The sequence below is a fragment of the Podarcis tiliguerta genome, assembly GCF_965153285.1.
Source record: "Podarcis tiliguerta genome assembly, chromosome: 10".
In the NCBI taxonomy this organism is placed as follows: Eukaryota; Metazoa; Chordata; class Lepidosauria; order Squamata; family Lacertidae; genus Podarcis; species Podarcis tiliguerta.
The window spans coordinates 67,868,830-67,894,407 of record NC_139543.1 but is presented as its reverse complement, the minus strand read 5'-3'; the positions used below and the strand labels follow the sequence as shown (position 1 = coordinate 67,894,407).

The following is a 25,578-nucleotide window of genomic DNA, read 5'->3' as shown; positions in this document are numbered from 1 at the left end:
GCAGCAACCGTGGACTTGGAGGCGGTCCGTCGAGCACTGCAGAGGGACCCCTTTGCACAAGCCAAGATGGAGGAGGTGCACAAGGGCACGGTGAAGGACGACGAGTTCCAAGTACGAGACGGATTGCTCATCCGCAGAGGGGCCCTCTACGTACCGGGAGACGACCTCCGGGCGAAAGTACTGCAGCAGTTACACGACGCACCCACCGCCGGGCACTTTGGCAAGGAGAAGACGGCAGAACTCGTTGCCAGAGATTTTTGGTGGCCCAAGATGCGGGGGGAAGTCGCGGAGTACGTCTCGAGGTGCGACACCTGCCAAAGGGCCAAGTCAGTCCACAAACCTCCGGCGGGACTGCTCGAACCGCTGCAGACTCCGAGCGAACCGTGGGAGAGGGTGGCCCTGGACTTTGTCACGGATTTACCCAGCTCAAGGGGTAAAACGGCAGTGCTAGTGGTGGTGGACATGTTCACTAAAATGGCCCACTTCATTCCGTGCGCGAAGGTCGCCACGGCAGAACAGACCGCCAAACTGTTCATAGACCACGTCTTCAGAGTGCATGGACTGCCACGGTCTATCTTGTCCGACAGGGGGCGCCAGTTCATTTCGAGCTTCTGGCAGAAGCTGATGGGTTTCCTGAACGTCAAGATCAACCTAGCGTCGGCGAGACACCCGCAGACCAATGGACAAGCGGAACGCGTCAACGCCGTCATGCAGCAGTACCTGAGATGCTACGCAAATCAACAGCCGACGACATGGGTGGACTACCTGCCGCTCGCTGAGTTCGCTTACAACAACACGAAGCACGTGTCCACAGGGGTGACGCCGTTCTTCGCCAACAACGGGAGGCATCCCAGAACCTTCCCCGGATTAGAGAGACTGGGGGAGGGGGAGCCACAGGCAGCGGAAGTCTTGGCAGCGGAATTGCAGGAAGTCCACGAGCAGCTTAGGAGGCAGTTAGAGCTGGCAAAGCACGCATACAAACTGCAGGCTGACAAGCACAGGAGGGTTGGTGAAGACATACAGGTGGGAGACTGGGTGTGGTTAGCGGCCCACGCAGTGCCGACCAGATCCTTAGCTAAGAAGAAACTCGGACATAAGCAGCTAGGACCTTACCTAGTTGAGGCACAGATCAATCCGGTGGCCTTCCGGTTGACACTTCCGGAAGGATCCAGAATGCACCCAGTATTCCATAGGTCGGTGCTCACGCCCTACAAAGCACCTCACCGATTTCAGGCGCAGGGCCCGGCACCAGACCAGTATAAGGAGATCCCCCCAAGGAGGGAGTCGCCAAGAAGGGAACCCATCAACCAGGTCACAGAGATTTTGGACTCGAGATGGGGGGAAGAGGGAGTAGAATATTTTCTCGCAAGGGAAGGTACCCCGGCCAGCGCCAACAGTTGGGTGCCGGACTATGCCCTGGACGAGCCTCTCCTCAAAGAGGAGTTTCATGCCTTGTTCCCACACAGGCCCATGCCAGCCGAGTATTTCGACGACTGGCTTTTCACACCCACGCTTTCTACCAGCACGTTCCAGGGATTCACCTCGGACGAAGAACCACCTTTAGACACACGTTCACCGGAGGGCTCGCCCTCGGGGTTTGCCTCAGACCGCTCGTTTTGGTGGGACAATCGAGGAGAGGAGAGGTGGCTGAGGGGCCCTTGGCAGGCAACGGACCCAGAGGGGAACGAGGGTGAGAGGGACATGGACGTGATGGGGGAGGACGTTGGGTTCGAGCATGGCGGCACGGAGATGGAAGCAGAGGAGAACGAGGTCGGCGAAGACATGGAGGACGAGCCGGATTTCTCTCACTGGATGCACGCCACGGGGGACGAACTGTATCCACCATTCACCCCCACAACGACGGAGCACCCAGCACCCCCGCCGGAGGAAGGGGAGGGGGGAAGGGGGGGCTTCGAGGGGGGGATGGATGTCAGGGGTTCAGGAGCAGAGTCACTGGAGAGGGAAGAAACAGAGAGCGAGGGGGAGGAGTCGGAAGGAAATGTCAGCGGCGACAGTAGTCCAAGATCTCTGAGTCTCTCCAGTGACTCGGAGGATTCACAGAAAGGGGCCCCCATGGTCAGGGCAAGGGGAGTGCCCAGGGGGACACCTCGGGAAGAAGGGGACTCAGAGAGTAGCAGCTGGAAATCCGGACCAGCGTCCCCCCCAGAGAGCAGTAGGGGGGAGGAGTCTAAGGCATCGGGATCAGGGAGCGCGCAGGCAGAGGGAGAACGTGAGGCAGGAGTGGCCACACCCTCGTCAGGGAGCGAGGAAACGGTCATCCGGAAAGTAAAACGCGCGCGCGCGCCAAGTTCAAATGTACAGGAGGGCGGCAAGGTGGGCAGCCCGGGTAAGGAGCCAGGTCCTAAAGCCCGCCGAAGAGAGGGGGAGGAGTCAGAGGGGTCTAGCTCCGCGTCGGAAGAGTCCAGGAGGAATGAGACCCCAGGGGGTAGTAAGACCCAGAGGAAGAGAGAAAGAAGGAAGAGGTGGAGTAAGATTAGAGTCTTGAACTGGTGCACGGGGGGTGGAGATCCAGACAGAGCTTCGCCGGTCTAAAGTCCAGACGTAGGGCTGGGACGCTGAGACTTGTAAATGGAGACTATTCTTCAATAAAGACTTTGATACTGTACTATCGGCTAGCGTTGGTCCTTGGTGAGCTGGGACCCGGAGCCAGCCCTGACAGTATGTAACCTGAAGCGTATGTAACCCGAGGTACCACTATATATGTGTTTGAAGTATGTAACCGCACATCGTTCAGCCCGGACACTGAGATCCAGCTCCGAGGGCCTTCTCGCGGTTCCCTCATTGCAAGAAGTGAGGTTACAGGAACCAGACAGAGGGCCTTCTCGGTAGTGGCGCCCGCCCTGTGGAACACCCTCCCTTCAGATATGAAGGAAATCAGCAGCTATCTTCTCTTTAAAAGACATCTGAAGGCAGCCCTGTTTAGGGAAGTTTTTAATATTTAATGCTGTTTTGTTTTTAACACTTGACTGGAAGCCGCCCAGAGTGGCTGGGGAAACTCAGCCAGATTGGGGGGGGGGTATAAATAATAAATTATTATTATTATTATTATTATTATTATTATTCACACACTAAAGAGCACTGATGGGCAAACTGAGCCATTTGGCTTGTGGCTAAGAGAGCTCTCTGACTAAAAATGGAGAAAATAGGTGGGTTATTTCTGAGCCTTTTTAAAACCCCACCCCACAGTGGTGTTTGTGGCAACAGCAGGTAGATCCAGCCTTCATCCTTGGCATGTGAGCCATCATGACTATTTCCCAGGGCATGTGGGCTGGCTGCTGCTGTTGGAAAGGCAGGGATTAAAGACCTATCTACCACTGCCACTACAGCAAAGTACAGGGGAGGCAAATTAACTGGGGTGGGTGATAGCTCAAAAGAGATGGGTAAAGAGGAGAAGTCAAGGTTGTAAGCAGAGGCTGAATGAAAGCCCTTACTTGGGAAGCAGAGCGAGGAGAGGCCTATGTTTTGGGAAGGGGGGCAAGAAGGGATCAAGCTGCACATGAAGTCAAGAATGCTACAGGGTTTGAATCTCACTTATTCAAACAGTGAGGCACATACATATTGTTATTTCTGCATGCAAGGAGCAAACTTCGCCACAGTCACAATACAAATGGCACTTCTGCTGTGTTCAACCCCAGCAGGACACTCACTCGATAAGAGGCTTTCTACGAAAAGCCAATATAAAAACTTAATAGAAGATGCTCTTCCGTAGTTTAAAAGGCATCCCGGAGCACCCACTTCATTAGTTCTAAGTGCTGTTCTAGGAAGTAGCACTTAAGATGTTATTCTTTAAAATAAAAAAGTGACACTCCTGCATCCCTCTGTCTCATTTATTTCACGCTATTTGCAGAGAGCAGAAAGTCAAAAGCAATACTGCAAACCAAACAATATAAATAAGTCTAAATCACTGACATTAAGCTGTGCTCCTTGGCTTTTACAACACAGAGTCGCCACTATCAAGCGGCACAATTGAATTTAAAGGTTCATTTCACAAATTAAATCTTGGCTGTGTAGTACAGGCCAGACTTCCTACAGAAACGAAAACAGTTTATTGGTGGTCACGGTCCTTCACATACAGCGTGATTCTCTGGGAATGCTTTTCATAAAGAGCCACCACCTCTTTCAAGAAGTTAAGATGGAATCGTCAAGATTTGGGCCACAGCCGATCAGAAACCTCTCACATGAGCCCCACTGAAATGAATGAGAGCGGGACAAAGGGCACATAATATTATTTCAGTGGCTACTTAGGAAGTTGCCCCATGGTCTCTGGTCTCTCTAGTTCAGTACTGTCTACACTGACTGGCAGCACCTCCCTAGGGTACTCTCCCAGCGCTACCTGGAAATGCCTGGGATTAAGATGCTTCACCAATGAGCAATGGCCATCCTCCATTAAGACACATTCCTGCTGAACTATGCTCCCTTTCCTTGTAAGGTAAGTCCAGAAGTACAGTAAAATTCCCTGCCAGTTTGATCCTACAATCCTAATTTTTGACCACATTTCCCCCTATCCGGAGAGAAGTATTATTAAACCGCACAAATAAAGGAAAAAGGCAGGCAGGCCTAGCTTGGTGGATAAACATGAAAATGTATTTATTTACATATATACTCTTTTCCATCTCAGGAGCACGGATAGCAGCTATTAACTACACACATTTACAAGAAATATCCAATAGCAGTTTAATCCACAAGCCGTTAAGATAAGATGATGTATTAAACACACACATATTTTTTATCTTGCTTTAAGATTCCCTAAATGCTTTTTATTCCTCCTAGGCTAAAAAAGGCTTGGGGAAGGTCCCATAATGGGGCACTTTAGTCAAAATGCTAGTGGGTGTCAACTTTTTTTATCTGGTAAGCAGTATAAAATACTCCTTGTACCAAAATCTAAGCCTCCTAAACATCGTTTTTGAAGAGCAGCAATCTCCAGATCCAAAGCAGGTTATTTTTTTTAATACTCAGGCTCCAACTTTGTCAGGTGGGGTTAAGTCCTTCGAAGACGTAAGTGTGCTTGGTGTGCCTTGTTTATTGCTCCCTCCCTTGGTCCTCAACCTTTCATATGCATCTGTAGGGATCGGCTCTGAAATTATTATTTTTTTTTAAGAATATGCTCATTTTAAAATCTTTTAACCAATCAATGTTTCCATCCCAAAATTCTAATCTGAAACCTCCAATGCTATCGTCATATGATTGTCAGCCAATCGTTAAATGCAAATGCACTTACAGAAAATGATTCCAACCATTCTCAACGGCACACCTTTTATACAGTTGCTCTGTGTACCCATTCAGCATTTGTAAATTGTGTTGGAATCTAATTTTCTCATGACATCCTCTGTACTGATCTAAAAAGACAGGGAGGCTATAGATAACAGACCCTGTGTGTGGCTGCCTTTGAAAAGTGCCCAGAAACTTCAACTGGCTCAAAAAGCTGCAGTCAGATTGTTGGCTGGGGCTGGTTATATATGGGGCATATGACTCCCTTGCTAGAGCAGCCCCACTGGCTACTGCTGGCACAGTTCAAAGTGCTGGATATCGCCTATAAAACCCTACGTGGCTTAGGTCCAAGCGATCTGAAAGATTGTATTCCCTCATACAAACTTGCATGGCTTTTGAGATCTTCAGGGGAAGCTCTTCTCTTAGTCCTGCCACCCTCACAGGCACACTTGGTGGGGATGAGAGATAGGGCCTTCTTGGTGGCTGCCCCAAGACCTCAGAACTCCCTCCTTAGAGAAGCTAGACTGGCTCCCTCCTTGCTGTCCTTCTGCCAGCAGGTGAAAACTTTATTGGTTCCAACAGGCTTTTGGGAATTGAAGAGATGGTGCCATGCTGATTTTTTATTGTAATTACTGGTATGTTTTAAAACAGAATTTATATATGTATATATTTTTAATTCTTTCAATGTTCAATTTTAATGATTAATTGTTCTATGTTTTTAGTGGTTATTGTTTTTATCTGTAAGCTGTCTTGAGTCACTGTCTGGGGGAAAAGTGGTGTATTATTATTATTTAATATTGTTATTATTAAATAATAATAACAATAAAATAATAATATACAACTTTCCTAGGCAATGTAAGGTGAACTGGGAAAATGGCACAAACAAGCAGTGAATGGGTGTCTTCTTGCCACTTGGTTCCAACGATTGAACACAATGTAGAGGCATTCATCACTGCCAAGAGGCTTTTGAGTCTAGAAATTTTTCCTAATGTTGTATTAAACCTGCAGCTTCAGTTCCTCAGTCAAAAGCTTCAGCAAAAAAAAAAAAATTACCCTGCTCTTTACATAGCTGGGCCCCAAAGCATTTATGCACCCAGCATGATGTTAGAAATTGCATGCTGTGCGGGTGTTTTGACACCTTTCATCTCATCACTTCGATACATTCATTAATTAAGACTTAGCTCAACAGTATAATGCAGCAGGCACTGCTGGCCTGGCCCAGACACCGTAACCGTCATCTTGCTACTTTGTATATGTAGACTTAATTAGGTGATGTATAATTTCGGAAACACGAGATAGGAGGTAAATCATGTTAGTTAAATCATGCTAGTTACCATTAGATGAAGTTGTAAACAGGGGTCAATTGTCAATAACGTTCTTGCACCCAGCCTGACTTGTGTTCCTCACTTTACATTGAAAGGAGAGTTAAAATGAGATAAAATGTTTGTTCTAAATTAGAATCCTGCCTCCCAATAGAAGCAAAAATAAGGGGTGGGGACTACCTGCAGGAAAAGAGCAAAGCCAGGTAAATGACTGAGAGAAAATAGAAAGCGGTATCAGAAGTGAAGTCCCTTTGGTGAGGACGTCTGTAAGAGAAATTTACACAGATTCAACAAATCCCAAGCTTTAAAAGGGCAATACCTATGCACACTTTAAATAAAGTACTGTATTTTTTGCTCTATAAGACTCACTTTTTCCCTCCTAAAAAGGAAGGGGAAATGTGTGTGCGTCTTATGGAGCGAATGCAGGCTGCGCAGCTATCCCAGAAGCCAGAACAGCAAGAGGGATCGCTGCTTTTGCTGCGCAGCGATCCCTCTTGCTGTTCTGGCTTCTGAGATTCAGAATTTTTTTTTCTTGTTTTCCTCCTCCAAAAACTAGCTGCGTCTTATGGTCTGGTGCGTCTTATAGAGCGAAAAATACGGTACCTTCTCACAGAACATCACTGTGATAATAGAACATGATGCTGGGAAATCTGGACCACTATGGGACTTGTAGTGCCAAAAAGATACCTATGCATCCAAATTAGTATAATCCGAGTTCTAAGAACATTGTTCAGGGTGAATAAAACTTCTTTTGCTAACGGTGGTTGGTCTTTTGATAAATGCTTCACCATTGTGGAATGTCAACTTTCACATCAAAATCAAGCATTTAACAATTATTATTTTTGCAGTGCTCCATTTGTAAGCCTATGAAACAATTCTTGATTTTTCATTATGCAAGATCTGGAAATATCTGACCAATATATGTGCAGGGTGTTATAGGGGACTGGTACCTCTGGTGTGGGACACACTATGCTCTTTCTGGGGTAGTCTGTCCACCTTTGGTCCTCACCCTGCACTCAGCTCTCACCTGTGGCTCCTAAAAGCTGTCAGCATGAGACAGCAGCCAATAATCTGTATGATGGGTATAAAGGTAAAGGTACCCCTGCCCATACGGGCCAGTCTTGACAGACTCTAGGGTTGTGCACTCATCTCACTCCATAGGCCGGGAGCCAGCGCTGTCCGGAGACACTTCCGGGTCACGTGGCCAGCGTGACAAGCTGCATCTGGTGAGCCAGAGCCGCACACGGAACGCCGTTTACCTTCCCGCTAGTAAGCGGTCCCTATTTATCTACTTGCACCGGGGAGTGCTTTCGAACTGCTAGGTTGACTGGCGTTGGGACCGAACGACGGGAGCGCACCCCGCCGCAGGGATTCGAACCGCCAACCTTTCAATCGGCAAGCCCTAGGCGCTGAGGCTTTTACCCACAGCGCCACCTGGGTCCCAGATGGGTATACCCTACTGGAAAAGATTACTGTTGATGATGGTGAGGTGATTCCTTGGAAAGATCTCTCACTGATTTTCTAAATGGGGAATCCAACCATTTTATATTTCTGTTTGAAATAAGGTCTTTTCTATAGGGTTACTTTCTCTCAACATGAAGGATTTATAGATGACATGCGCGTAAGCTTGAGGAACATCAGATTTCCTACCAGAAAGAAATCGTTTTTATATTCTTTTTTTTTCTTCCAAAAGGGTTAAGCTCAGGGACTTCTCTGCAAAATGCTTCAGAGAGAAAAACTAGCCCCGCACTGCAACCTCAATTGTTTTCTGGTGGCTGGTGCACCATGTCGGAACACTCTACATTTCTGAGCTACCAGGCAAGACTTTGAATGCCACATATGACTGTCAGGCACTCGTATTATCGGATGTGTCAAAATGTGTATATTGTTTAGTTCTGCACCAAGTTTGTTTGGGGAGAGAGCTGGAGAGAGAGGGGACCGATGACAGGCTGTCTTGATTTATAGAGCAGACAAAACATCTTTGCAAAATCCAAACTTGACTGATCAGATGTAGCACCTTCCCTGACAAGATGGGAACAAGACAAATGCATCACACAGGAAAGGGGATTTTGTTTCTGCTGCTTCCAGGTGCTCGTGTGTCAGCGGAAGGAGGGGGAGCTTTATTGGCTGTCGGAGGAAATGAACAGCCTCACCTGAAGGATTTTCATAAGCTGTCACCTCTAATAAGGCATGTGCAACACGATTGTCAGCTCTCATAAAGCATTAACAATGGCACACAAATGAACACAGTGGCCTGGTTTGCACATCACATTAAACCATAGCTTGTGGTACATGTGGCACATGAAGCAGGCCATACACTGATTGTACAATGAGCTGTTTCTTAACAATGTCAGGTTTTTTCACAGTTGTTTTGTTGTTTAAATTGTCCTTTATAATTTGGTTATATACAGCACAGAATTTTGGAGACCCAGAAGAAAGAGAAAACAAAAGGATAGATGATCCAGTTCTAACATCTGTTGCTCCCTCCCATAGACTGTCTGAAGTTTCATGCGGGGCTGCAGTTGGGCGTCAGATGGAAGCACTAAACATGGGCTCTTTGCAACGTTCTGTCTACTAGTACAAGGGCTCTCAAGCTAGTTTTAACGTTGTGCAACTGTTGTGCTAACAGAAACTCATTGCACAATTTACTGTGCAACAAATCCACCAATAACATGCCTCTCTGTTATCTTGTGCAACAGCTTTCTGCAGGCACAAAATATTTTGCTAGCAGAGCATGTATAACACTATGCTACTTTAATGGTAAAGGTAAAGGGACCCCTGACCATTAGGTCCAGTCGTGGCCGACTCTGGGGTTGTGGCACTCATCTCGCTTTATTGGCCAAGGGAGCCGGCGTACAGCTTCCAGGTCATGTGGCCAGCATGACTAAGCCGCTTCTGGCGAACCAGAGCAGCACACAAAAATGCCGTTTACCTTCCCACCAGAGTGGTACCCATTTATATACTTGCACTTTGATGTGCTTTTGAACTGCTAGGTTGGCAGGAGCAGGGACCGAGCAACGGGAGCTCACCCTGTCGCGGGTATTCGAACCACCGACCTTCTGATTGGCAAGTCCTAGGCTCTGTGGTTTAACCCACAGCGCCACCCGCGTCCCTATGCGACTTTAGCTTAGCAATAAATTAGATACAACCCCTTTTGAATGCACAGTTTATGTCATCATGAGACCTTTTGCTTTGTTTTGCACTAGTGATCATGAACCTTTTGTGTGTCCAATCCGGAGGCACCTGTTTGAACACTTGGTACCTTCCCCTGATCTTCTACAGAGAACCAGAACATTCCTGCAATGAGAGACAGAAAGTGGGAGGTGGCTAGATCCCCTGCTGGAGTGCATGCCCCAGAGTGTCTACAATGGGTAAATATGGCCCCTGGGTGGAAAAGTGTTAACCAGCCCTGTCCTGAAGTCTCCGAATGAATTCAACCAATCCACACGTACCCGAAATCTCATGACACACAAGCAATACTTAGAAGGTTTAATAGAAGTTTCTCATTGACTTTCAAAATCCAGTTCTAAAGTCTCAAAATCCCTCTGAGCACTCATCACCCAAGCTCTTCAGGGTACTGACCCTCTGTGACAACAGCACAACTAAGCCAACGGCAGCAAGCCCCACATTTACAGCATATGACAAAAAAAAAAAAAAACCTCCCCACAGAACAACAGAATACTGAAAAAAGTCACAGTTATTACAAATGGTTCACTGTCTGAAAAAAATTAAAATTAATGCCCGGTGTGTTCTGAATCAGAGCAGAATCTCTGGCATGTGGCCCCACAAATACGTTCTTCCTTTGCTATTACATCACTATGATGCAACAGAGGTTGCTCTGATCTCTCAAACAAAAACAAAACAAAAAAATCATCAACATTTAATAAAGAAATAAGGGCAAGATATGTGAAATAGAAGCTGTCATTTTACATTTGGAGGACTCAGGTTCCCCCAAATGTAAAATATTGTGAATCTGATTGCCTAAAAGCAGTTCTGGGTCATTACAAAATGGAGCTTTCCAGCAGGCTAGCACCCCTGAAGATGGCAGCTTCCTGCCACTCACTGAGTTTATCCAAGAGAAGATATTGGTGGTTATTTAGCCTTCCCTCCCTACATCAGAGTCAGAGATCCAAGAGTCGGTGATGGATGTACCAGCGTCAGCTTTCCATCCAAGCAGTCTGTTGCCTGACAGATGCTGTCTCCTCCAAGACAGAGGAAAACTGGGGTGTCAGGCTCATTTAACTTCTCCACCCTTTTGTGACATACAAACAAAGTGATTTGGATAGAACTACTGCTCTCAGGCCAATAAGCCCCTTCACTCCTTTCCCTGCAACCGTTTTTAATTGCTGCCTGATATTAATGAAGTGTGGCTGATACTGAGATATCCTAGCAGCCTTGGCACCCAGCATTCAAAGGATTAGGACTAACAGCATTTGCACAGTCTGAAACGCTATGATCTCCACCCCTCTCCCTCCTGTTTACAGCTCCTTCGCTGCCTTCCCTCCACCAGCCTTGAGACGGCAGACATCTGTTATCCAATTGTCTGGTAATAAACATACTCCATAAAGCATATGTAAAATTATTATTACCCTGAAGAGCCAAGTGCCTTTCAAACGGCAGCTGAAACCAACAAAAGGAAAACTCATCGGTGGCGAACAAACGCTACACCCAGCTTGGTGGCCGGGCTGAGATTCCTTAGCCCACTCAGCAGCTCACAGGTTTTGGTCAACCTCATTTCCTTCCCACCAATGGGAAATGTGCAACCATAGAGCAACACCACCCTCTTCCTAGAATACTAGCATCTGAGCAGATGTTGGCTTTCAATGGATGACAGAGACGGTGACCAAACTTCTTTCAGAGTGCTAATTTTCATACTTCAGCACCTCCCACAATATCTAATCAAGGAAACATCATGTGTGTGTATTCCTCATCAGGCTGGATGTCTAATTAGCTTTTCATAACTTTGTAAAAATCTATTCCCAGGAATCAACTCCTTTCAAAGAACCACTTGCCCGTTAGAAAATAATATCTGCTATTCATTTATTACATGCAAGTGAGCCCCATTAAGCGCTGGTAATTAATCTGGGCCTTTGTGCATTGCACTTGTCCTGCTGGAAATTAGGCTGTCTACTTCAGAGCCAACACATCCCTCCACTCCCCATTTCTGGCTTGCTGTTCCCAATAAAAGGTTGAGAGATACAGCATCAATGCTTTGTGTTCATTCATATATTTACAGATGGGAGTGCTTGTGTTGACCTTATTCTCTAGCACAGGGCTTCCTAAACTGTGTTCTGTGTGGTCTGCGGGCTCCATGCAAGTGGTCCACAATATGTTTGTAAAAATACCATTAATAACCATACAGCATATAGGACAGCACATTACAATTGCTACAACTGGCAGAAGCGGTCTGCTGAGACTCTCAGCAATTTTCAAGTGGTCTATGGGGGAAAGGTTTGGGAACCTTTGCTCAAGCACCTATACCCAAGAACTAGTAGGCTAAGGATTGGCACCTGCAGGGTAGCATGAAGATGAGGAGCATTGGCCATAGCAAGGCTGATATATCCTTAACATGCAGGATTACTCAGAAGTTGTTCCCAGTGATTTTAATGAGACAAACTGCCTAATATGTAGGATTGCGATTGCAGTCTATGTTACACTAAAGTATCTCTTTGTTAAGTATCTGGCTGGCCACTGCTGAAAAACAACAATAATGGAGTAGATGAATCTTAGTTTCAAATCCATCAGAGACCTATGCTGCTGGTCATGTTTTCTTTAGATGCTAGTTCTTAACAGGTCCCCTTTATTGGCTCCCCAGTTCTGGATTTCCAGCATTGTACCATTATTGTCGCCCTGCGGGGGTAATTCCTTGCAATCTTGGATGGATGTACTTTCAAGGATGGGTCCAGAAAATGGTCTAAGGCAGTGGTTCCCACCCCCTTTCCCCCCAACAGACCACCTGAAAACTGCTGATGGTTTTGTGTGGACCACTTAATAGCTTTTCTGCCTGTTCCAGCAACTGTAATGCACTGTGCCAGATGCTGTGTGATTGCTTCTTTTATTTCTTATGTTGTATTTTTATATGTTGCATTACATATAGTGCAATATAATACATGTAATATAATTCTTATGTTGCATTACCATTTGCATCCCACAGAATTCTAGCTGTAATAAAATACAGTAGACGTAATATTAGAAGCAATGAAAATACAATTAAAATCAGCAGTATCAAGAATGTTTGTGAACTACCTGTACACAATCTGAAAATCGCACACATAGAAATCATGGCTTGTGTCTGTCTGCTAGCCCCCCTAGTCATTGGCTGAATTACTGTGATGTAACAACAGAAAGTTCACAAACACTCCAATTATTGAAAGGGGGAAAGCTTGGTTGCAGGAGATAAATAGCCCTGTTTGTTCCTTCAGAAAAAAATGCCACACCAGAGGAAGGAGGCAGGAAACATAGTGATTTCCCTGCTGAAATTTGTCACCACCCGAATCTACATTCTTAGCCACAAGACAAGGATCCCTTCAGCCCTCTGTAGAACAGTCTTGAGCATCCATCTCAGCCTTTCCTAACGATGCAACACTTGGTCATTGCAGCCCAGTAGCTGTAGGTGTGTCAGTCACAGAAAGAAGCCAGGTTTCTTGCCTTGATGGATACTGCACTGAAGACGCCATTGTACTCTAAGCCTGTTCCTCTCTATCAGCCTCCACTACAAGGCTAGCCTGAGTAGGAGGGCTCCTGTTGTAAATCCATTTCTCCTCTCCCCCGCAGTTATTGATGTGCTACTTGGCAAGGGGAAAAAAGTAGGTTAAGATGTAGCAAATGCCATCTTTTTTCCTCCCCGTGTGACAAGCGTATTGTACAATGAGAAGAGATCTTTCCGTCGTAAATCTTGCCCTAACCGTTTTTATGACACACATTATTTCCACTGCCTACCCATCAAGCTGGTAATGAAACCAAAGTGTGTCATGAAAATTGCTATTCAAAATGTGTCATCTGTGTTTGACAGAGGCTGGGGCGGGGAGGAGGCGAAAGGGGGGTGGGGGTGGGAGAAGAGAGAGGAAGTTTTCATTATGCCTTACACGCTTGTTGAATGTCAGCAATGAAGATAATATCTGATCGCCCATGACAAGCTGACAGAAACGCTAAAGATGAACAGCCAGAACTACACGCCGCGGTGAAGCGGTCACTTTGGAGAAAGCGTTTCCCTAACAGTCGTCTTTCCTGTCACAACGCGGTGGCTGATGATTTTATGAAATGCGCTCTAAGCCAGCAAGAGTTTATTGACATCAGAGTCATTAGCTGCAAGTACTTCACAAACACAAGGAATCTAAACAGATTGCTTGTCAACTGGTGTTGCTTCGTTGTTGTTTTTAACAAGGCACGTAGGTTTGCAAATCAACGCTTCCCTTGCTTTAAAAGCACTGAGGGGTGGGAGAAGGAGGAGGGCCAAGCATGGTGCCCTGCACTTTCTAATTCATGCAACGATTTTTTATTTATTTTTACAACAGGACCACTTGGGTGTAGCAACTCTGTCCCTGGGACATTCTTTTTTTCAGCCACGAACCTACTCAATGGCTTCAGAGAGGCTCAACCTCACCACACACCCAGTCCTGGCTCATCCTAGTGCTTGCTGTAAGCGGAAGTAAGATAATGCAATGTATGTGAACATTTTGGTGGTTCTTAAAATTATGCATAAAGCGGACCATCACTGAATGGCAGAGTGCTGCACACTTTGCATGCACAAGGTCCACAGCATCTCCAATTCAAAAAGTATCAGGTAGCAGGTGATATGAAAGTCCTCTGCCCACGACCTTGGAGATCCCCTGCTGTCTCTGCTACTAGCTTCAGAGCAGATAAAAAGAAAGTACTGTTTCAAACAATAAGAGCATGGGTAGGCATACTAAGGCCCAGGAGGCGGAGCTGGTCCAACAGCCTTCTAAATCCGGCCCGCGGACGGTCCAGGAATCAGCATGTTTTTACATGAGTAGAATGTCTCCTTTTATTTAAAATGCATCTCTGGGTTATTTGTGGGGCATAGGAATTTGTTAATTCCCCCCCTCCAATATAGTCCGGCACCCCACAAGGTCTGAGGGACAGTGGACCAGCCCCCTGCTGAAAAAGTTTGCTGAACCCTGATTCAGCATAGGAGCAGCGCTGCTGAATCAGGCCAAAGGCCAAAGTCTAGTCCAGGATCCTGTTCTCACACTGACCGACCACAAGAAGGATGTGATTGCAACAGCAGTGCGCTCTTCTCTAATTATTCCCATAAGCACCATTTCCTCTGCTCTGTTGTTCAGGTCATCACCCTGCCCTCCTTCAAGTTCTTTCAGAAGACTCAGACTCTCATAGCCCAGCCCCTGAACCCATTTGACAGTGACTCTCAACTGGGGAGTCCAGATCACAGGCGAGCTGCTGCATCCAATATCATCTCTAAGGAAGGAACTTCCTAGGGATCTCCGAAGAGGAGAGTGTGTTGGTTGCATCTGAAAGTGCTGGGTCAAGCCTTTCAAGTGATGAGTCTCAAACCCTTGCCATGCTGGCCCACCAACCATTTAAGGTTATCATTTCCCCTAGAAATGTCCAGGTGAGGAAGCAACAGGCACCAACTGAGGCTATCCAATAGCACCACCGTATGACTCCAAGCCTTTCAATTTCTCATAAGTTTCAGCTGCTTCAGCACTTGCAACTGTTCCAGATGCTGCTGCTACTGCAGCTGACTGTGGTACTATCCACCCTGCCATTCAAACGCTTCATTATCTTGCTTGCATATGTCCTTGCCCTGTTCCACCTAATTGCAAGCTGTACCCTCTTGCTGATGCCCATTCACTTCATAGCCCTGGTCAATCATTTGCTATCCAGCCCTATCAAGGGTCTGCTGTACCAACCTCTGCCCAGATGACATGTCTGCACTACAAACCTAACATGCTCTCAGTGGTCATTGCTTTGCCACAGGAAATCCTGAAACTGCAATCCATGAGTTGGCTCTTTGGGAAGATTTCCCATTTCATTCATGCACATGGCTTATATATGTGAGCTCATGTATTTTTTATTGTTTAAGAACATTTTATCTACATCGATATAGAGTACATGATGAGTGTTAGATTTATGGCAAAGACTTTATATGGTTATGATGCATCATCCTTTTTGCATTGACCCATTCTTGCTTCTATCTTCATATCGTTGTGCAACTTTCCTGGGAACTTTGCAGCAAATGCACTCTCTCTCTCTCTCGGCTTCTTAAAAACTCAATAGCTTTCTTTCCGGGTTTCTTTGTCTGCTTGACCCCCTTTGGCGGCAAACAATGTAATTTATTATTGATCAAGAGTGGGGGAAAGTTTAGTTGTGGCTTGTAGCAAATTGTTTATCATTCACTGCCAGTTATGATTAATAAGCAGCGAGCGAATGCTGCAGCCGCTGCAAGGTAAGCTGATTTCTTGATAAACAGGTTTCAACTTTACAAGACTGCAAATGAAGGCCCCTCTGCCTCTGGAAGCAGTGTGTCAATTATTTAAATACGTTAGAAATTCTCAGCAGGAAAACTCATCAAGGGCTGCTGGAACCTGCAAATACCTGAGCTAAGTAAGGTGGAAATGGGAAGCTTATTAGAGCACCATTCAAGTTTAATCTCCCTCCTTCCACTTTCCAGTATGATGATTAATTTTATTTTTATCATCAATTACTAAGCAGCAGCAGGTTTGTTTCCCAGGTCAGTAAATAACAAATTTTGCCTTCTGACGTTGTTCTTGTGCTTTCCTCCCAGTTTTGTCCTATATCGCTTGTCTCCATTGCTTCTGTCATTATGCATTGTACTGGTACTGATCTGAAGTTCTGTTTGAAAGATTAGATTTATTCAAAACATGGATCTGGTAACCAATCCTGGCTTCCGCTTTCAGGCACAAAAATCAGTGACAGAACTGCCTTGCCTCTGTCTTCACCCAAAAGGAAAGCAGTGTCCAACCTGGTGATAACATAATAAACAATGCAAGACGGGAGCTGAAGCCCAAGAAAGAAAGAGGTAGTAAGTAAGGGAACACCTAGCCACTTTAAACAAATTCAAATCTCCAGGACCTGATGAGCTACATCCAAAGGTACTAAAGAAGCTTGTGGATGTAATTTCAGAGCCTCTCTCTATAAGAATTCCTGGAGAATAAGTAAGGCCCCTGTGGACTGGAGGCTGACAATGTCTCTATCTTCAAACGTGGAGTGAGAACATGTAACTACAGCTTAATATTGATACCAGGAAAGGTCCTAGAACAGATAATTAAACAGTTGGGCTGTGAGCACTTAGGAAAGGATGCACTGATTACTAAGACCCAGCATGGATTGCCATGCCAGACAAACCTCATTTCTTTTTTTGATAAGAGTTACAAACTTGGTGGATCAAGGGAATGCTGTGGACATAGCGTATCTTGATTTCAGTAAGGCTTTTGACTCCCCATGATATTCTTGTGGAGATGGATGAGATCACTGTGGGGTGGATGAGATAACTGTGGGGTGGATTTGTAGCTGGTTGACTGACCAAATCCAGACAGTGCTCACTAATGGTTTCTCACCATCCTGGAAAAAAGTGACAAGTGGGTAGTTGCAGGGTTCTGTTCTGGCCTGTAGTTGTTCTACATCTTTATGAACAATTTGGATACTGAGGTATTGAGCAGATGCACATCTAATTTGTATATGACACCAAGCTGGGAGAGGTAGCCAATGCCACAGAACACAGAATCAGGATTCTAGATGACCTGGACAGATTGGAGAACTGGGCCAAAACTAACAAAGGAATTTCAATAGGAACAAATGTCAGATTCCACACGATGCAAGTTAATGTAGTTAAGAAAACTGAAGTGGGGTGCATTTATGTGCATCCTGCCCTAGCCTTTCTGTTTGGTAAATTCTCTTGGTTCATTTTACCCACACAGGTATCAACCATAATTAATACTGGTCAACCTATGCTTATATCCCAGGATTTTTTTGCCAGTTTGCCTGAATTGTTTGCACAATAAAGTCTACTTCTGCTAGTTATGGAGAGGCGCAAGAAGCTGAAGCATGATGAAACCCCCAGACCATCAGAAATCCTATTCAGCACACCCCTCTTGGCTTCTGAGATTTCAGCAGTGACTTCCTCCACACTGTCAAGCCAATGTCACAGCTGTAATAAAGTAGATGCTTGACATTTTCTTCCTTTCCAGAGGAAACAGAGGGTCCCAAGATTCTGAATTCTATTCACAATACGAAACAATACGGTTTCACTGCACCATTGGGAACAGCCCAAAGCTTTGCTATAACAAACCGAATGTCTGAACACAGCCTAATAAATAAATGTATATTTTTTCCATTATTACATTACAGACATATGCTACACAAAGCAGTAGGATAGGGTTACCTCAGAAGCGGGTGAAAGATGACTGTGATATTTCGGGCTCCTGGCTTGCAGACAAACTTTGTCCCACCGCCTTCTATCAAGTTGTCATCAGGACCTCCTTAAAAAGAAACACAAAAAACACAGAAAAGTTTGTTTTCAGGAAATGCCATCATGCTCATCAAAATTAGTTGACTTTTGCTGTGAATAAATGCCAGTCTGAGTAGGATCAGAATGTTGCAGTGTTTTAAGAACTGGATCTCCCCTAGCTTACTCCCTCCCCCTTTTTTGGGATGCTGATATGCATGGGCAAATGGGACGTGGGTGGCGCTGTGGGTTAAACCACAGAAACTAAGACTTGCCGATCAGAAGGTCGCCGGTTCGAATCCCCGCAATGACGGGGTGAGCTCCCATTGCTCGGTCTCTGCTCCTGCCAACCTAGCAGTTCGAAAGCACATCAAAGTGCAAGTAGATAAATAGGTACCGCTCCGGCGGGAAGGTAAACAGCATTTCCATGTGCTGCTCTGGTTTGCCAGAAGCGGCTTAGTCATGCTGGCCACATGACCCGGAAGCTGTATGCCGGCTCCCTCGGCCAATAAAGCGAGATGAGCGCCGCAACCCCAGAGTCGGTCACAACTGGACCTAATGGTCAGGGGTCCCTTTACCTTTATGCATGGGCAGATAAGCTGGTAACTTCTATGGAGTTACTTAGAAGACTGCACAAATGAGAAGCATGCTACCAGTCACAGTCCAGGATAGGTGTTTCTTTCCCCTATGCAATACACAGCAACCCCAAGGTTCAACACTGTGAGCAAAACTCATGGAATCGTCAAATGAGACATTTTTATTGGGGTTTAAATCCATCCTACCTAATGCCATGTCCACCCCACCCCACCCAGAATTCCCAGTTTCTGATGCCCAAAGCGACAGAGGGGAACAACCCTTTCGCACCCACGTAAGCTGCAATTGCTACTAGTCTAAGGTAATTATTCAACATTCTACTTTGTCACCAGTCTACTACTGAAATTTACAGACAGGACCAAACTTCTTCCAACAGAAACTGTAAGCCAAACCACACTATTACAAAACAATATTGCACAGTTTTCTTCAGATTTACCAGGCTTCCACTTCTGGATGCCCCTGAAAATCCCACAAGCGGGACATGGACAAGAGCCCTCCTTTGTTGTTTGTCTACAGTCTTCTGCCTCCTATGCATAGAATTTTAACTCACCAGTTTAACTTAGAAGGGAAAGGTCATGTTAACTACATTTTAAGTTCCAAGGCCTGGAAACAAAAACAGCAGGTCTTTGTACCTAATCAGTATATACGGTACTTAAATAAACCTTTGTTTGGCTGTGCCAGGGACTCCTCAACAACTAAACCTGCCATGCGAGGGCTTTGGAACCAAGGCGAGAAAATGCAGCTTGATTATGACTGCATTGGCTTTGTGATAAGCTACCTGCCCTACCCAAATGCCCAACCCTAGAACCAAGGAGGATGCTACATGCTACCTTTTTTAAAAAAAAAAATATTGAGCCAAATCTCTCCATGTATATATCGGTGGACCTTTTTCAGCCACATTACTTCTCAGCCATTTTGAAAATGATGGTATCTCTGCTATGCCAATAAGTCTGCAACTGCTACTATGAAGTCCTATATGAAAAACAACCTTTACCTTCACAGAATGCTGTTTTTGCTTTTATGAATTCCAGGAACAGCAGCTTTTGTGACCTCCTCACCATTCCCAGAAATCTCGCATTCTTACTAACGGTTCTTTTATTTTTCGTATCTTTATGGTTCAAAATGGGTTATGGCTACTTTTTATAGCAAGCAGAAAAGCTTTAAATATTTTCCAGCTGCTGTATCAAGGAAGCGTGCCAGGATGTTGATTTAATTTGCCTGGTGATAAACCAAAAGGTTTCTCTTTTTTGGGGGGGAGTGCAGAATGGATGTGAAGCAAAATTTATCATAAACTGAAGGGTAACTATAGGAGTGAAGAGATGGGGTCCATCAGCAATGCAGCTGAATATTTTCATAATGGACCCTGAAATAACAGTGTTATTTTGTACAGGCGTCTCCATGGGGAGAAAGAATTCACTGCTACCAAGGTCTGTTGTATGTAACAATGATCCAACAGAGCCCAAAGCAGAGACACACAGCAAAACTGCCCACTCTCAATGGGGTTTCCTACTAACATTTTGCATAAGAATCTAAGAAGAGTCTCCTGGATCAACTTCATGAGTTCTAGTGGTATGAGAGAGAAATAAAAACTTTTCTCTATGCACTTTCTCCACCTCATTCATCATTTTACAAACTCCTATCATGTCACCTCTTGCTTGCCTTTTCTCCAAACCAAAAAGCCCCAAACACTGTAACCTTTCTTCAAAGTGGAGTCACTCTATCTCCTTGATCATTTGGGTTGCCCTTTTCTAAACTTTTTCCATCTCCATGATATGCTTTTTGAGGTAAGGCAACCAGAACTGTACACAGTATTCCAAATGCAGTCACACCATAGATTTTTATAACAGCATTATGATTATTGGAAATGAAGGAATGGGTTTCTGTGTAGTAAGTTTAAAACTGACTCAACCCCCCCCCTTTGTTCTTTCAAAAGAGAGCACTTTTAAATGAGTAAAACTTGAGCTGTTGAGCAAAAACATAAACAAGCTCTCTCCTTTATCAGTCACGGCAAGGGATGGCCTTGGCTCTCTAGGGGAACAAAGAAAACACGTCAGAACTTTATCTTATGTGCTGACCACAAAATACGCGCAAGACCGATGTCTGGGGAAAACGCCAAAAGCGTGTTCCCGGAGATGATGACCTCTTCCTCCCAGATAAGAGTAGGAAGAGGAAGATCCTTTTATGGTTAGAAGTACAGGAAGGAACACCCTTTTATGGTTAAGAATACCAGAGCAAGAACATATGTGATGTCAACCTGCGTACATAGGCTGACGTGGTTGGAAGTAGGGAGAGAGTGCCTGGAGGATATATATACAGTGGTGCCTTGCAAGACGAAAAGAATCCGTTCCGCGAGTCGCTTCGTCTTGCGGTTTTTTTCGTCTTGCGAAGCAAGCCCATTAGCGGCTTAGCGGATTAGCGCTATTAGCGGCTTAGCGGGCTTAGCGGATCAGCTGATAAGCGGCTTAGCGGCTTAGCGGATCAGCTGATAAGCAGCTTAGCGGATCAGCTGATAAGCGGCTTAGCGGATCAGCTGTTAAGCGGCTTAGCGGCTTGGGAAAAAGGGGGGAGGGAGGAAAAAAAAACCGCAGGAACTCGCAAGACATTTTCGTCTTGCGAAGCAAGCCCATTGGAAATTCGTTTTGCGAAGCACCTCCAAAACGGAAAACCCTTTCGTCTAGCGGGTTTTCCGTCTTGCGAGGCATTCGTCTTGCAGGGCACCACGGTATATTGCATGAAACTTGTCATTTCTTTGGACTTGTTGCGGACTTGATCACACAAGTGCCTTCTGCTATCCGGAGAGTAGAATAAACTCTTTCTTTGAATCCACCTCAGTGTCATTTGACTTCCTTCCTCCTGTCGCAGAGCAACGCAGACCCAATCGGTGAACTCCAATAAGGCTACAGAAGTTATATTTTTAATTCCCTTCCTCATGATCCCTAGCATGGAATTTGCCTTTCTCACTGGGTCAACATCTTCACAGAGTTTATTCCTAGTCTGTCATCTCATGAGCATATCTGTGAAATTAGTATTTTTTGCCCCAACATACAACACATTACACTTGTTTACATTGTGTTTGCTATTTTACCACCCATTCACTCAGCTTGAAGAAGTCCTTTTGGAGCTCTTCAGATTCTCCCTTCGTCTTTAACAACCCTGAACAAGTTTATCATCAACAAACCTGGCCACCTCTTTGCTCAGTTCTAGCTCTATACTGTTCATGAAAAAGTTAAAAAAAAACACAGGTCTTAATATAGATCCTTGAGGGACTCCACCATTTCCCACCTCTCTCCATTTGGAGAACTGTCCATTTATTCCTATTCTTTGCTTCCTGCAACTTAACCTATTTCTGAGCCACAAGAGAACCTCTCTTCTTCTTCCTTGACTTACTCAGAAGTCTTTGTCAAAAGCTTTTTGGAAGTCCAAATACACAATGTCAACTGGATCACTTCTATCTATATGCTGCCGGCTGACACTCTCAAAGAACTCTAATAGGTTTGTGAATGTGCTCTGTGCTTCCCTCCTTCCAATCAGAGGGCAAGCCTAAATCAGGTAATGTAGAAAGGAATGCAAGGATCAGACAAGCATTCTATCTAGCCCAGCCTTTTCTACTCTGCCAGCAGCTCCCCAGGATCTTGGGGAGAGAGTTCTTCCCCATCACCTGCAACCCTTTTTTCAAATCAGAGATACCATGGATTCAGATCTTCGGCAGGCACCACACACTTACTGTTGTTGTTTAGTCATTTAGTAGTGTCCGACTCTTTGTGACCCCATGGACCAGAGCACGCCAGGCACTTCTGTCTTCCATTGCGTCCTACAGTTTGGTCAAACACATGCTGGTAGCTTCGAGAACACTGCCCAACCATCTCGTCCTCTGTCGTCCCCTTCTCCTTGTGCCCTCCGTCTTTCCCAACATCAGGGTCTTTTCCAGGGAGACTTCTCTTCTCATGAGGTGGTCAAAGTACTAGAGCCTCAGCTTCAGGATCTGTCCTTCCAGTGAGCACTCAGGGCTGATTTCCTTCAGAATGGATAGGTTTGATCTTCTTGCAGTCCATGGGACTCTCAAGAGTCTTCTCCAGCACCATAATTCAATTCTTCGGCGATCAGCCTTCTTTATGGTCCAGCTTTCACTTCCATACATCACTACTGGGAAAACCATAGCTTTTACTATACGGACCTTTGTCGGCAAGGTGATGTCACTACTTTTTAAGATGCTGCCTAGGTTTGTCATTGCTTTTCTCCCAAGAAGCAGGCGTCTCTTAATTTCGTGGCTGCTGTCACCATCTGCAGTGATCCTGGAGCCCAAGTCCTTTTCCAAATACTTCTTCTTATACAATGTAGAAGTGGAGCACATTCCACTAATTTTAGGTTGTGTTTTTTTTTAATAAAATATGCTTCATTGGCCTTCTGAAACCCTTTTCCAGATCTCTTGAACATCTGAGACATGTCAGGTTGAAACCAGTGTTAGAACCTGACCATTATGGAGTCCTGAATTTGGGACAACCTCCCTTGGTCTCTGATAGTTCACTCTGCAGCAAAATTGCTTTCATTCAACTGGCTTTTCTGGAATATTGTTTTAGACCATATGTTGTGCTGCTGTTTTAAAATTTGATTGATACAGTTGGTTCTTGTTTTAGTAAGCAAAGAATTATTATTAGTAAGAATATTTATATGTTTTTAAATTTGTATGCTGCCATATGCTTTTAGCAAGGCAGAAGAGAAATTGCAGTAATAAATAAGATTAAATTAATATTGCTTCTATTATATTAACAACAAATTTCAAACTGCATACATTCACTCAGCCATCCTTTAAATAACACCATAAAAGTCAGCCAGACCAGCCACACACACAAAAAACAACAACTGGTTTTGAAGCCAATTTCTTTCAAGTCCTGTCACAAAATAAAGCTTGTTCTTGTATGCACAATAATGCAGAGAATTTGGAAATAAGTTGTAGATAACTGAACAAATTTCTCAGCCTGGAAAGATGCTGTTTTGGAGTTGACTGGGAAATGGATCAGCCAACCTGTCTCAGCAAGGCTCTAGTTTCTTCCAATTTTAAAACCTGCCCAACCTATTCCCATGTATGTCCTGCTGGTTGTAATAATTGGAGGAAATTTGAACTCAGTGGAGGTTCTAAATATTTTAATACCAGAAAGAGGAGGGAGAAAATGTTACATCAGTTATCCAGTAGTACATAGATAAGGCAGCTAAATAGTATTGTTAGCAGTGGAATTTTTAGAACTTAATATGCCTAAGGAGCCATTCCTTGGTCACCTGCCAGCAGCATTGAAAGTGCAAACCCAGCATCCTAGCCAAGGAGTTTACTGTCATGAGCCACTATAATGATAGATACATAAGAGATGGTTTTCAGACTATGATGACGATTCCTATAGCTGAGCAGTACAAGACATTTAAGTCTAACAGAGCAGCCATTTGGGAGGGAACTGGCCACCCTCAAATATTTCTTGGGACTTTAAAAGACTGGTTTGTTTGAGGATAAAAACAAGCAAGCACAAAGTCACTTCAACTTCTGGAAGCTTATAAAAAAAAAAAATTAAGACATTAATCAGAGGTTAAAGAAAGCAAAAAAGATCACCAACTATCTATGACAAGATCAGAAGCATTTTCCCCGCCTCTCTCTTACTCCAGAAGTAATTGTGCAGCGGTATTATCTCTATTGGGACGCGGGTGGGGCTGTGGTCTAAACCACTGAGCCTCTTGGGCTTGCCGATCAGAAGGTTGGCGGTTCGAATCCCCGCAACGGGGTGAGCTCCCGTTGCTTGGTCCCTGCTCCTGTCAACCTAGCAGTTCGAGAGCACACCAAAAAGTGCAAGTAGATAAATAGGTACCGCTCCGGTGGGAAGGTAAACGGCGTTTCCTTGTGCTGCTCAGGTTTCAGTGTTCCGTTGTGCCAGAAGCGGCTTAGTCATGCTGGCAACATGACCCAGAAAAACTGTAAAGCGTGATGAGCCTCGCAACCCCAGAGTCATCTGTGACCGGACTTAACTGTCAGGGGTCCTTTACCTTTATTATCTCTATTGGGAGGAGCTAGCAGTTTCATGGAGCAATGCAAAGATCTGTGAACCATCCAAGTTAACTAGAAACTATGTGTGCACCCAAAACATCATGGAATTCCTTGCTTGGGTGGGCAGTGATAGGGTGTCAGAATTTCAACTCTGCAATGATAAGATTCTGAATTTTGAGTGAACAAATTTCCAATGCAATCTCATCCGTCTGGCAGTTCCTCCCCAAGATCTCAGAGAGAAGTCTTTCACAGCCATCCTTGAAACGTGCAGCCTTTTAACCGGAGATATTGTGAATTAAACCAAATACTTTTCAATGCAAATAATTTTCTCTATTCTTGAACTATGGCTCTACACTTCTGATGAATAGCTCATGTGGCCTTCAATGCTGAAAAAGCTGTCCTCTCTTCCTAGATTCTTCTACACTGAGAGAAGACCTTGCTATTTCCAAGGCTTTAAACAAGGATTTTGAACAAAAGAGAAGGGAAGAAACCACATTAATATTTATTGAGAGTAAGTACATCAGTGCACTCTTAAAACTCCTGCTAGAAGCAGAAAACTGTAACTCCTGGTAGGATTTGCTTCCACCTTATCCAGGTGGGTGTAAATGGATGGGGATGAAGGGACAACCCAAGGTACCCCAGTCTGCTCCCTCTGACCACTCATCATCACCCCACCACCACTCCCCTGGTCTTCTTCCCCAGGTATTCCCTTGGTGCCTCCCACCCAGCCAGTCCATGACATTCTCCAGGAAAAGGTCCTTTCTCACCAACTTCTACCTGATGACCCTTTCACCTGGAGACTTTACTTACTGAGATTATTTTTTTCTGGTAGCCTAGCACCCAAGGTTTTATGAGGAAGAGCAAACATTTTAAAAATCCCTATTACAATAAGATGCCAAGGAGTTAATCTGCTGCATTCTGCACGCAGAGAATGAGCTCCAACCACTGAGCTACAGACCCTG

At 45.0% G+C, this 25,578-nt stretch overlaps 1 protein-coding gene across 1 annotated transcript in view; it reads right to left on the bottom strand.

Moving 5' to 3' along the window:
• Nucleotides 1–25,578, bottom strand: part of EXOC4 (exocyst complex component 4) — a 353,124-nt gene that overhangs the window by 160,440 nt on the left and 167,106 nt on the right. Inside the window, exon 10 of the mRNA XM_083401900.1 lies at nt 17,935–18,031. Coding sequence (XP_083258026.1) covers nt 17,935–18,031 — 97 coding nt within the window. The remainder of the gene's footprint in view (nt 1–17,934; nt 18,032–25,578) is intronic.